General features: G+C 40.5%; 1 protein-coding gene across 1 annotated transcript in view; it reads right to left on the bottom strand.

The window, feature by feature from the left end:
- The window catches only part of TUBGCP5 (tubulin gamma complex associated protein 5), a 59,314-nt gene extending 47,483 nt beyond the window's left edge, over window positions 1-11,831 (bottom strand). The window contains exons 1-3 of the mRNA XM_040227899.1: window positions 11,660-11,831; window positions 9,441-9,494; window positions 9,215-9,323 (exon numbers count right to left, since the gene is read on the bottom strand). Coding sequence (XP_040083833.1) covers window positions 9,215-9,323; window positions 9,441-9,494; window positions 11,660-11,805 — 309 coding nt within the window. The 5' untranslated portion in view covers window positions 11,806-11,831. The remainder of the gene's footprint in view (window positions 1-9,214; window positions 9,324-9,440; window positions 9,495-11,659) is intronic.
- Window positions 11,832-13,976: the final 2,145 nt, after the last annotated feature.

The raw sequence follows: 13,976 nt of genomic DNA, 5'->3' as shown, positions 1-13,976 counted from the left end.
ATACATGAGTGAGTAAAAAAGAAATGGCATATAAATACAATGGATATTATTCAGCCATTTAAAAGAATGAAATCTTGACCTTTTTGACAGTAAGGATGAACCTAGAGGATAACATGCTTCAGTGAAATAAGTCAGAGAGACAAAGACAAAGACTGCATCATTTCACTTATACGTGGAATCTAAAAAGCAAAACAAATGAACAAAACCAAATCAAATATAAAAAAACGGCAACAAAGTCAAAGATACAGAGAATAGCAGCTAACCAAAGAGGAGAGGGATGGGGAATGAGTGAAATAGGTGAGGGAGAGTAAGAGGAACAAACTGTCACTCACACAATAAATGAGTCGTCATGGGGAAGAAATGAATAATAGCGGGAAGAGTCAATAATATGACAGTAACTTTGTATGGTGACACATGGTAACTAGAAATACCAAATCACTGTGTTGTGCCCCTGGAACTAACACAGTGTTGTAGGTTACCTGCACTTCAGTTCACTGTAACATGGGCTAATTGTTCTTTTATGCCCCTTCTCACTGAAGCTGTTAGTAACTGCCTTCTGCTCTTCCCTAGTAGCATACTGGATACCTTCCAACCTGGGGGGCTCATCTTCTGGTGTCATATCTCTTAAGCTTTTCATACTAACCATGAAGTTCGCCAGCCAAGAATGCTGGAGTAGGTTGCCATTTCCTTCTCCAGGGGATGCCATTTTGTCAGAACTCTTCAGTATGACCCTTCCATCTTAGGTAGCCTTGCATAGCATGGCTCGTAGCTTCACTGAGTTAAACAAGTCACTTCAACACAACAAGGCTGTGATCCATGAAGGGGAAGAGCGGAGGGTAAATACTAGTAGCTCTAGTAAGAGTGAAGCAAGCAGCCGGGTCAAAGTGGGAATGACACTCAGCTGTGGATGTGTCTGGTGGTGAAATTAAAGTCTGATGCTGTAAGGAACAATACTGCACAGGAACCTGGAATGTTAGATCCATGCATCAAGGTAAATTGGATGTGGACAAGCCGGAAATGGCAAAATTGAACACTGACATCTTAGGAATCACTGAACTAAAATGGATGGGAACTATAATTCAGATGACCGTTATATCTACTTTTGTTGTTTAGTTGCTAAGTCATGTCAGATTCTTTGCAACCTCATGGGATGTAGCCCACCAGGCTTCTTGTCCTTGGGATTTCCCAGGCAGCAATAATGGAGCTGTTTGCCATTTTCTTCTCTGTGGGATCTTCCTGACCCAGGGATCAAACCCACATCGCCTGCTTGGCAGGCAGATTATTTACCACTGAGCCACTTGAGAATCTCATCTTTATCTACTACTGTGGGCAAGAATCCCTTTACAGAAATGTAGTAGCTCTCACAGTCAACAAAAGAGTCAGAAATGTAGTACTTGGGTTCAATCTCAAAAACAACAGAATAACCTAAGTTCATTTCCAAGGCAAACCATTCAACATCACAGTAATCCAAGTCTATGTCCCAACCACTGATGACAAGGAAGCTGAAGTTGATCAGTTCTATGAAGACCTATGGGGCTTCCCTGGTGGCCCAGTTAGTAAAGAATCTGTCTGCAATGCAGGAGAGCCCAGTTCGATCCCTGGGTTGGGAAGATCCCCTGAAAAGGGGACTATCTATCCACTCCAGTATTCTTGCCTGGAGAATTCCACAGACAGAGGAGACTGGCAGGCCACAGTCTATGGAGCTGTGAGGAGGTGGACACGACTGAGCCAACAGGACTACTACTACACTATGAAGGCCTACACCACCTTCTAGAACTGACAACAAAAAAGATCTCCTTTTCATCATAGGAGGTTTGAATGCAAAAGAAGGCAGGCAAGGGAGTACAAAATGACCTTGGAGCACAAAATGAAGCAAGGCAAAGGCTAACAGTAGAATAAAGGAAATACCCTCTTCCAACAACCCAAGGGATGACTCTACACATGGACATCACCAGACAGTCAATACCAAAATCAGAATGATTAGGTTCTTTGCAGCCAAAAATGGAGAAGCTCTATACAGTCAGCCAAAACAAGACCTGGAGCTAACAGTGGCTCACGTCATGAACTCCTTATTGCAAAATTCAGGCTAAAATTGAGAAAAGTAGGGAAAACCATTCAGGTATGACCTAAATCAAATCCTTCATGATTATACAGTGGAAGTGACAAATAGATTCAAGATGAGATCTGGTAGACAGAGTGCCTGAAGAACTATACAGAAGGAGGTACGTAACACTGTACAGGAGGCAGTGACAAAAAAACCATCCCAAAGAAAAAGAAATGCAAGGGAGTAAAGTGACTGTCTGAGGAGGCTTTACAAATAGCTGAAGAAAGAAGAGAAATGAAAGGCAAAGGAGAAGGGGAAAGATATACCCAATGGAATACACAGTTTCACAGAACAGCAAGGAGAGATAAGAAGGCCTTCTTCAATGAACAATGCAAAGAGATAGTGGAAAACAAAAGGAGAAAGACTAGTGATCTCTTAAGAAAACAGGAGATATCAATGGAACACTTCGCATAAGCATGGGCATGAAAAAGGACAGAGACTGTTAAGAACCTAGCAGAAACAAAAGAGATTAAAAAGAGGTGGCAAGATTACACAGAATCATACAAAAAGGTCTTCAGTTCAGTTCAGTTCAGTCGCTCAGCCGTGTCCGACTCTTTGCGACCCCATCAATCGCAGCACGCCAGGCCTCCCTGTCCATCACCAACTCCCGGAGTTCACTCAAGCTCACGTCCATAGAGTTGGTGATGCCATCCAGCCATCTCATCCTCTGTCGTCCCCTCCTTCTCCTGCCCCCAATCCGTCAGCATCACAGTCTTTTCCAATGAGTCAACTCTTCACATGAGGTGGCCAAAGTACTGGAGTTTCAGCTTTAGCATCATTCCTTCCAAAGAACACCCAGGGCTGATCTCCTTTAGAATGGACTGGTTATGACTTGGATTACCACACCGATGTGTGGTAATAATAATAATAATAATAACAATAATAATAATCTCACTCACTGAGAGCCAGAAATCCTGGAGTATGAAGTCAGGTGGCCCTTAAGAACATCACTACGAACAAAGCTGGTGGAGGTGATGGAATTCCAGCTGAGCTATTTATAATCATAAAAGATGATGCTGTGAAAGTGCTGCACTCAGTATGTCAGCAAATTTAGAAAACCAGTAGTGGACAAAGGACTGGAAAAGGTCAGTTTTCATTCCAATCCCAAAGAAGGGCAATGCCAAAGACTGGTCCATCTACCATACAATTGTGCTCATTTCATATGCTAGCAAGGTTATGCTCAAAATCCTTCACATAAGGCTTCAGCAGTTCATGAACCAAGAACTTCCACATGTACAAGCTGGGTTTAGAAAAGGCAGAGAACCAGAGATCAAATTGCCAACATCTGTTGGATCACAGAAAAAGCAAGAGAATTTCAGAAAAACATCTACTTCTGCTTCATTGACTACACTAAAGCCTTCAACTATGTGGATCACAACAAACTGTGGAAAATTCTTAAGGAGATGGAAGTCCCAGACCACCTTACCTGTCTTTTGAGAAACCTGTATGAAGGTCAGGAAGCAACAGTTAGAACTGGATATGGAACAACTGGCTGGTTCCAAATTGGGAAAGGAGTACAACAAGGCTGTATACTGTCACCCTGCTTATTTAACTTATATGCAGAGTGCATCATGTGAAATGCTGGGCTAGATGAATCACAAGCTGGAATCAAGATTGCTGGCAGAATTATCAACAACCTCAGATATGCAGATGACACCACTCTAATGGCAGAAAGTGAAGAGGAACTAAAGAGCTTTTTGATGAGAGTAAAAGAGGATAGTGAAAAAGCTGTCTTGAAACTCAAAAGATTCAAAAGACTAAGATTACGGCATCTGGTATCATCACTTCATGGCAAACATGAAGATCCCCTGGAGAAGAAAATAGCAACCTACTCCAGTATTCTTGCCTGGAAAATCCCACGGACAGAAGAGCCTGACAGGCTACAGTTCATGGGGTCTCAAAGAGTCGGACATGACTGAGCAACTTCACTTCAAACTTCTTCAATATCCCCTTCAATTTATGTGCTGAAACTAACTCCTAATGCAATGGTACTTGGAGAAGGGGCCTTTGGGAGGTAATCAGCTCCTGAGGGTGGAGCACTGGTCCAACAGGCTAAAAGCAGAGAGCTCCTTCTCTTCACATGAGGACACAGAGAGAAGGCAGCCACTGACAAGCTGGCAACAGTCCTCACCAGCAATCCCAAAGTGGCCAGCACCTTGCTCTTAACTTCAAGTCTCCAAAAGTATAAGGAAATAAATTTCCGGTTTTAAGTCACTGAAAGATCAGTGTGTGGTGATTCTGTTCTGGTAGTCTGAGCTTACTAAGGCATATGAATAGAATTCAAGGCAAAAAACATAGGAATAGCTCAAAGACACAGGAAAAGATTTGACAATTCACAATAAAAAAAGAAACCTTGTGGTCGATTAAGAATAAAAAGGAATATCCTCTTTCTGATAAAGCACATCTGTGAAAAACCTGAAACTAAAGCTTTTCCTTTAAAATTGGGAACAAGGCAAATATGCGGACTTTGTCTTCTGTGCAGCATTGTATTGGACCACCTGCAATAAGACAAAAAACAAACAAAAAAAATCTCCCACTGGAATGGAATAAGTCAAACTGTCTTTATTCAGAGTTGACACAATCCTATATGTAGAGAATACTAGGGAATTTAGAAGAAAATTACTAGAATAAATGAGTTTAGCAAGGCTAGGTATATAATAAGCAAACTGCAAATGAATTTAAGAAGAAAAGTTCCACTCATAATAGCACCAAATAGAATAAAATATTTAGAAATACATATAAAAGAAATGCAAGATTTGTACATGAAAAAATGAAACTGATGAAAAACATTTTAAATGATCTAACTAAATGAAGAGTCCATATTCACAGATTAACAGATATAATATTGGTAAGATTGTGTATTAGTTTCCTAAGCCTTCCTTACCAAATTTTACAAATCATGTGGCTTAAAACAAAAGAGATTTACTCTCTCTCAGTTCTGGCGGCTAGAAGTCTTAGTCAAGGTGCTGGCAGTCCATGCTCCCTATGAAGGCTCAAGGGAAGACTTCTTCCTTGACTCTTCCTAGCTTCTCATGGTTGCTAGCAATCTTTGGCTTTCCTTGACTTGTAGCCACATTGTTCCAATCTCTGCCTCTTTCACTGCATAGTGTAACACTATGTGCATCTCTGTGTTAAAATTGCTATTTTCTTATGAGGATATCAGTCACTGAATTAATCCAGTTTGACTTCAACTTGCTGACACTGTCAAAGACCCTATAGTAAGATTATCAGGGGCTAAGACTTGAATACATCTTTCTGGGGGGACACAATTCAACCCAACAAATGACAATACTTTCCAAATTGATCTATGGATTCAATGCAATCCCTGCCAAAATCCACCTGGCTTTTGTAGAAATTTAGTTGACCCTACAATGTGTATGGAAATTCAAAGGCTCTAAAAGAGACAAAACAGTTTTGAAAAAAAAAAAATGGAGGACTTTAATCACCCAATTCCAAAGCTTAAAAGCTACAGTAACAAAGACAGTATGGTATTTATGTAAGGATAGGCATACAGATTAATCAAACAATTGAGAACTTGTAAATCCTTATACATATAGTCAATTTGTTTTTGACAAAGCTGCCAAGACAATTCAAGAGGAAAAGAATAGTTTTTTCAACAAATGGTAATAGGATGGATAAATATATTCAGGCAAAAACCAAAAAATTGTAAATCTCATCCTCACAACATATACAACAATTTACTCAAAATGAATCATGAATCTAAATGCAAGTGCTGAAACTACTAGAAGAAAACATCAAAGAAAAGTCTTTGGGTTAGGCAAAGATATGACACCAAAAGCATGATAAGTAAAATGGACTTCATTAAAATGAAAAACTTTTGAGTTTCAAAAACAACCACCCATAAAATGAAAAAAAAAAAAAAAAAAAAAAACCACTCATAAAATGAAAAGATAAGGTAGGGCCTAGAAGAAAATACCTGTAAGTCACTTTCCTGATGAAGAACTTGCATGAGAACCACACAAACAACTCTGACAATTAATAAGACAAGCAATCCGACTTTAGAATGCTTAGAAGAACTGAGTGAGTGAACATCACAGAGGCAGATAAATGACACATGAAAAAATCATTAGGTCAGTAGTTGTCTGCAGGCACTGATTGCAAAAATAAATAAATTAACTGATTTAAGAAGAACTTCTGGGTTGATGGAAATGTTTTAAAACTGGACTGTGGTTGCATAACTTTATTTATTAAAAATAAATTTCTCCATGGTAAGCTGTATCAGTAAAGGTGAAAAAAAATATGAAGTTATTGCTGCACTCCAACATACCTGTCAGAGATGCCACCGCAAAGGAGAAAAGGGCAACCAACTCTGCCTGTGAAAATGGGGCAGGAACCAAGGACAGAGATGAATAGCAAGGCCAAAAAGAACAGATTATTCCCGCAGTATCTACTGTCTACTCTCGTCTAGGTGCTGAGAACAAATCAGAAGCAAAGCCCCACACCTGTAAAACTCTATTGAGGAGACAGGAAATAAACAATAACAAACACAATAAAAAGTTAAATATATAGAATCTATAGATAGTGTTTGAATTTTGATAATCAATGATGAGATTCCTCAGGCAGAAAAGGTCAGGTACAGGACATAGGATGTGCCACAGAAGAATTAGGGAATCCGGTCCCACTGTATTCAGTGAGCCCTAAGGTGGGGGTGTACAGAAAAATAACCAGAGATGGCCAATGAAAAAGTCAAGATAGGAATCAGAAGTAACACTCATCTTTTCATTTAATTATTCTGCACCACTTTGGTATTTTCACTGGTACAGATGAAACTGAGATTTGCCTGACAAAAAAATGACAGAAACCAGTATGGGCTGATCATGGTCTTATGGGACTAACCTAACAGTAAGTACTTGGCACGTAATGAATGCACTAAAAATGCTTGCCATTATGTTTATTATTAATATTATGGTGTCACAGTGCCTAAGCTATATACTTCACTTAGTTTATTTAACTTAAATGCAGAGTACATCATGGGAAATGCTGGGCTAGATGAATCACAAGCTGGAATCAAGACTGTCAGAAGAAATATCAACAACCTCAGATGATGGTACAGATGATACCATTCTAATGACAGAAAGTGAAGAGGAACTAAAGAGTCTTTTAATGAGGGTGAAAGAGCAGAGTGACAAAAAGCTAGCTTGAAACGCAACATTCAAAAAACACTAAGATCATGGCATCTGGTCCCAATACTATGGCAAACAGAAGGGAAAAAAGTAGAAATGACAGATTTTCTTTTCTTGGGCTCCAAAATCACTGTGGATGGTAACTGCAGCCATGAAATTAAAAGACGCTTGCTCCTTGGAAGAAAAGCTATGACCAAACTAGACAGCATATTAAAAATCAGAGACATTACTTTGCCAACAAAGATCCATACAGTCAAAGATATGGTTTTTTCCAGTAGTCATATATTGATGTAAGAACTGGACCATAAAGGCAGCTGAGCACCAAAGAATTGATGCTTTTGAACTGTGGTGTTGGAGAAGACTCTTGAGAGTCCCTTGGACTGTAAGGAGATCAAACCAGTCAATCTTAAAGGAAATCAATTCTGAATATTCATTGGAAGGACTTACGCTGAAGTTGAAGCTCCAATACTTTGGCCACCTGATGTGAACAGAAAACTCATTGGGAAAGACCCTGATGCTGGGAAAGATTGAAGGCACGAGGAGAAGGGGATGACAGAGGACAAGATGGTTGGATGGCATCACTGACTCAATGGACATGAATTTGAGCAAGCTCCAGGAGATGAAGGACAGGGAAGCCTGGTGCGCTGCAGTCCATAGGGCTGCAGAGTGAGACACGACTTACTGACTGAAGAACAAGAAGTGCCTAAATTATTAAGCTCTACAGTCCACTCAGAAAACTACACAAAGTGAATCAAGAAGAGACATAAAAAAAGATTTGTCTCCTTTTTTAAAATGGTCCTTGCAGGAACAATACACGGAAGTGTTTTACCAATCTGTAGGGCATGGATTCATAGCACTGCAGTTCTCTCTCTTCCAGAAATCCCTTTATAGCCCTTCCTAAAATTGATGGACAGTTTTAAAAATTATCTAAAGCTCTTTCTTAGGTCACCAACTCAGTGTAAAGAGAGGGAAAGCCTATCAGTAACAGACTATTCCACAAGGACTGTGAAGACTGACTTAATATATGTAGGCACAAAGAGTTAATTTGGGAGGACTGAGTTGTCCAAACCCTGCACATCTCAAAGATCTTCAGGACTGACCCTTGACCGGCTCCTGAGATATTCTCCTAGCCCTTGGAATACCCTGTTAGTACAGTGTATTTGTATGGCAGTCTTTGGGCCACACTATACCAGTCTGACCAGACAGTTTATGCTAACAATGTGACTTATGGTGAATAATTTTGCAGGCCTGAAGTCCTTGGTTTGACCTCTGGGGGTGTTGGAGATTGAGTAGCTAAGCATATTCATGTGACTGACCCCCAAGAAAACCCTGAACACCAAGACTCAGGGGAGTTTCCCTGGTTTGCAACATTTTGTCATTGAGAAAATTAAGTGCATCCCTCTGCAACTTCACTGGGAAGGGACATCTGGAAGCTCGTACCTGGTTTTTCCTGGACTTTGCCCCATACCTTTCCCCTGTGCTCATTTCAAATCTGTATTCTTTCACTACAATAAGCTATACAGTAAGGATAGCAGTTGTCTTTCTGGAGTTCTGTGAATATTCTAGTGAATCATTGAGCCTAAGGGGTGGTTTTAGGGACACATGACTGAATATGGAAGAGCTTAGAACAGCACCTAGCATCTAGTGAGCAATATACCAATAATTATACTGCAAAGTGCTGAGAAGTCATTGAAAAGTTTTAAGAAAGCTAGAAGTGCTATTATTTCTTCCAATCTCTGATCTCAATTTCCACAGTAGGTTGGGACCAACATGATTAAACATGAATATACTTCTTTAATCACAAGCCTGAGACACAGTGGATTTTATGTCAATTTCCAGTAGATGGTGATTCTAGTCAGTGGAAAATAGTAAAATAGAATGAATGTCTAAATGTTAATAGAATCAGGCTGACAATAATCAGATTAGAAACAGTAAAATACAGCAGAGATTTCACAATATAGCATACCTTGAATTCCTTTATGCTTGGAAGCGATGCATTTAGAAATTCTTCAGTTAATCTCTTCCAACTAGCAGCTTTGCTTAGATCGGAATGAATGATAAATTTTTCATAAATCCTAGAATGTTAAAAAAAATCAACTAACAACTATAAAGCTGTATTAATAAAAAGGTCTGTAAGAAAGTACATAGATATCTGAACATGCACACATATATATACATATAAACTGACTTACCCTTCTATTGTCTTTTCTACTTTGTGGCTATTGACATCTAAGAAACGATGAAATCTAAAAGAGAAAATGTGATTCTTATATCAATCGTGTCATAAAGCTAAGTTGACTAGTCTCACAGTCCAACACATTGCCCCCCAAACACCCTATACTCAGTTATGTGTCTCCAGTGAGTGCACCTCTGTCATTCATGCAAACAACCAGTCAACCTAAGACTGCTCAAGCATCCTATCCTTATGACACAGATTGTCTTGAGTTTCCCAACTCTGTCCTCTGGCTCCTCTCTTTCCATAATGCCTTGTGTGTAAGTCCAGCACAGCATATCCCTGTTAGCAGGGTTTCCTAATCTTTTTATGCCACTGTGAAGCCCCATGAATCCTAGGGATCCCGTCTCAGGATAAAATGAAATAGAAAGGAAGCCAAGCATACTGAAATACACTTTTGAAATATTTTTTGAAGTCTGTGATATAGTGAGACATATTTCTTTGTTAAAACATTAAATAACAAGATCTAGAAGAGGGTTCATAACTACATAACAGTAAATAAGATTTATTAGAAATACCTGCAGTAATTACAATATGATAGTGAAATATGTGATTTCTACTGGTGACACAGTCATACATAAGCTATTACTTCTTGTTGCTTTCACTCATAATTGAAGGAAATGCTATTTTTTAGCTAGAGGTTAGTATAATTTTCTTCTTGTCCAAATCTGTTATATGTGAATTCTACTATTAATATATTCAGACCCTCAGGTTAAGAAGTTCTGTTCTACATCATATGTAATAATTTTTGTCTTATTTAAGAATAGAAGCTGTATTGCACCTGTCTGTGAATTTCTAAGGCCTAGAATGTGGCCTCAATTTTTTAAAATATAAATATGAATTGTTCATTTTTCTGATGGATTAAAGCATCACAAAATTACAATATAGCTCACTCAACTCTTGTTTTCCATCTTTTAGTGGAAGCCACACAGCCTGTACTTAAAAGAAGTAAATTACACTAATTAAAACATCTAATTCTAACCTAGAAGATGGCTGAATGGAATACTATTTTACCTATAAATTTAGTTTCTCAATGTGTAAAAGGAGTTAGTAACTGCTAAGCTCTCCTAACTCTAAAATGATGTCCGCTTACCTACTGTCATTTAGATATACTAACAGAAAAATTATTTGGGATAGGACATTTAAGTTTCTCTTAATATGACCTATTCTCTTAACATGAATACGACCTATTCTCTGAATATCACCTATTAAGGAATTGTTATATTTATGTTACACTTAAGAATTATTTTATTTCAAAAACGGGGCCGTTTAGACTCATCTATTCTTATCATAAACCAAGTGGGCACTTTATGTGTGATCATTAAGGCTGATAAAAAGATTACCGATTTCGAAAAACTGTTTACCATTCAAGAAGACTTCTTTCGACATTAAACAGGCAGAAGATTAACAATGTCTAGCATTCTTCTAATAATAACTTCATTACAGGTAATGATCATAACTGATTTACATGTCCCATAAGGAAAAATGATAGCTCTGATTTCACCTAAGAACCTAATCTGAATAAATCTTTTAAAATTAATTAAATAAAAAACCGTATTAAAAGTTGCATTAGACCTCGAATACTCTATGCCAAGAACTGTTTTAGGCGCTGGGATAAGAAATGAACAAAACAAACGAAGATCCCTACTTTGGCGGAGCTTGTATTCCGCATGACAGTGGGGGTGGAGACAAACAGTAACAACAAATAAGTTATCCAATGTGTTATGCTTCGCGTTTTGGAAAAAAAGAGCCGGGGCAAGAAATACGGAGTGGTCCAAGCAGAGAGCGAGTCAGTGAGACTAGGGTGTGACCATTGTTTTGCTCTAAAATTTTACTCAACCAACCACTCAAAAATTGTTTGATGGGCAGGGGCCCGCGCTAAGCGCAGTGGGCGGAGCAGGGAACCGGACTGTCAGAACTCTTCGCTAGAAGAAAGATCGGAGGCCGACCCCCAGCAGCCCACAACCCATTGTTTGAGCTAATCCTGGCGTGTCGCAGTCCACGGAGTAGCAAAGAGTCGAACACGACCGAGCGACTGAACTGATCACCGCCTCGGGCACCCAGAATGCACGAAGGCACTAAGCTGCTGGAGCGGCAAAGCGCGCCGGGACTCTGCCGGTCGTGCAACACAACTCGCCAGACCCCTTCCCTTCCCCGGCTGCGACGCCGCGTCCACACCTGAAGTTGGACCAGGCGAAGTGCAACGCGAGCTGGAAGTTGGGGTCCGCTTCGTCCTGGACGCCCGCCACAAGGCGAACGAGCTCGCGCACGTCGCGCTCTTGTCGTCTATCCAGCCGACTCCAGGACGGCGGCAGGGACGCCATACCTCCCGCGCTCCCGCCGTCCTTCGCGAGGTTGCGTCAGCTCTCGCGCGAGTTCGAGCTGCGGCCGCGTTGCGCGTCTCCCTCGCGAGAGTTCGCGCTGCAGTCACGTTAAGCCTTGGGTCTGGTTCTTGGTGGTGGCAGGGTTGTGAGTGTTGTCAAAGGAGAAGCGGTTATTATTAATTTATTGATAATAGTCTTTGACTGACTTTGGTTGATGGTCTAACGTCTGGTGTTTCAAGAGCAGCCACTTCTCATTCAGTGTATCGGTTTGCACAATTTTGAGGTACTACCGTTCGTCAGCTGTCAATCATTCCGTTTCTCCTAGAGGTGATATCCAGTGGTCTTTGGGTTCCGCTCTGCCTACATGGGCCACATTATGTGGCACACACTACAGTAGGTGTAAAGAAAGCGCGTTGTCCCGCACACAGACTGAGCGCCTTGCCTCCCGCGACTCCCAGTGGGCCAAGGAGGACTTACTAAACAACACTGGCCGAAAGTGGAGTAGTGCTTTTGTTGTTCGTAATTAAAACTGTACTTTTAAACTGTTTATATAAAGGATTGCTTATAACCATTACAAGACTTGTTGCATAAAACGTTTAACTTTTTTTTCTTTTAGGGATCTACTAGATTTTCATGTGGTTTGTTACATTGCATTGCTCTAGCTGTTTGGGCTGTCATAACAAAATACCATAGACTGGATGGCTTGAAAACAACAGAAATTTATTTCTCATAGTTCTGCAGGCAGCAATTTGAGATCCACTTGCCAGCATGATTGGGTGACGGCCCTCTTCCTGGAATCAGACTTCTGGTTGTGTTTTCACATGATGAAAGGGGCAAGGGAACTCGCTGGGGTCTCATTTATTAGGGCACTCATTCCATTCTCAAGACCTCCACCATCCTTTTCTAATCACCTCTCAAATACCATCATGTTGGGCATTAAGATTTTAAATTATTAATTTTGAGGGTGCACAAACACCCAGACTATAGCAACCACCTAAAACATAGACTGCACACAACTGAATAAATCCCATAAGAAGGGGGAAATCATAGGAGTAGAAATGATTCTGTGAAGAAATTTATACCTTCTCCCTGGGGCAATCTTTTCTACTCCAGTCTCAACTATCATCTGTGTTTATAACTCTCAGATTCGTGTATGCAACCCACATTTTTCTTAGCACTCCAGATCTAAAATTGCTTATTGTACATTTCCAGAAATGAACATACACACTTAGCATGTGTCTCTCCTGACTCCCTATCCAGCCAGTTGGTCTTGACCTCTGGAGGGAGACCTAGAAAACTTTCCATAGGGTGCTCCCAATGACTTGGACCCAGTAGAGACTGAGCTACTCTCACACACCTCCCTGGCTGGCGTAGGCCAATGTTCCCTTTCAAGAAAAGGAGTTGGAGCCTCATTTAGAATACCACTGGGCCCCAGGTGTCCTCTGTGGGCCTCTGAGGCTGGGGACATGGAAATACTTTTGGAAAGAATATGCAAAGCAAGAACAGCAAATAGGCTGGGTGCACTACCACATGTCCTTTGCTGGTCTAGGCCAATGCAGTCCTCCAGAGTGGCCTCAAGATAAATTTTCTGAACATGTACGCAAAGACCCTGCTTATTTAACTTATATGCAGAGTACATCATGCAAACTGCCAGGCTGGAAGAAGCACAAGCTGGAATAAAAATTGCTGGAAGAAATATCAGTAACCTCATATATGCAGATGACACCATCGTTATGGCAGAAAGCAAAGAAGAACTAAAGAGCCTCTTGATGAAAGTGAAAGAGGAGAGTGAAAAAGCTGGCTTAAAACTCAACATTCAAAAAAACAAAGATCATGGCATCTGTTCCATCACTTCATGGCAAATAGATGGGGAAACAATGGAAACAGTGAGAGACTTTATTTTCTTGGGCTCTAAAATCACTGCAGATAGTGACTGAAGTCAGGTTAAAGCGTCTGCCTGCAATGCGGGAGACCTGGGTTCGATCCCTGGGTCGGGAAGATCCCTTGGAGAAGGAAATGGCAACCCACTCCAGTATTCTTGCCTGGAGAATCCCATGCGCGGAGGTGCCTGGTGGGCTGCAGTCCACAGGGTCGCAAAGGGTCGGACATGACTGAGCGACTTCACTTTCACTTTCATTTTGCTCCTTGGAAGAAAAACTATGACAAACCTA

Source organism: Oryx dammah, unplaced genomic scaffold (genome assembly GCF_014754425.2).
Source record: "Oryx dammah isolate SB20612 unplaced genomic scaffold, SCBI_Odam_1.1 HiC_scaffold_27, whole genome shotgun sequence".
NCBI classification, from domain to species: Eukaryota; Metazoa; Chordata; class Mammalia; order Artiodactyla; family Bovidae; genus Oryx; species Oryx dammah.
The sequence above is the reverse complement of the archived record's forward strand: the minus strand, read 5'-3'. Positions and strand labels throughout refer to the sequence as shown.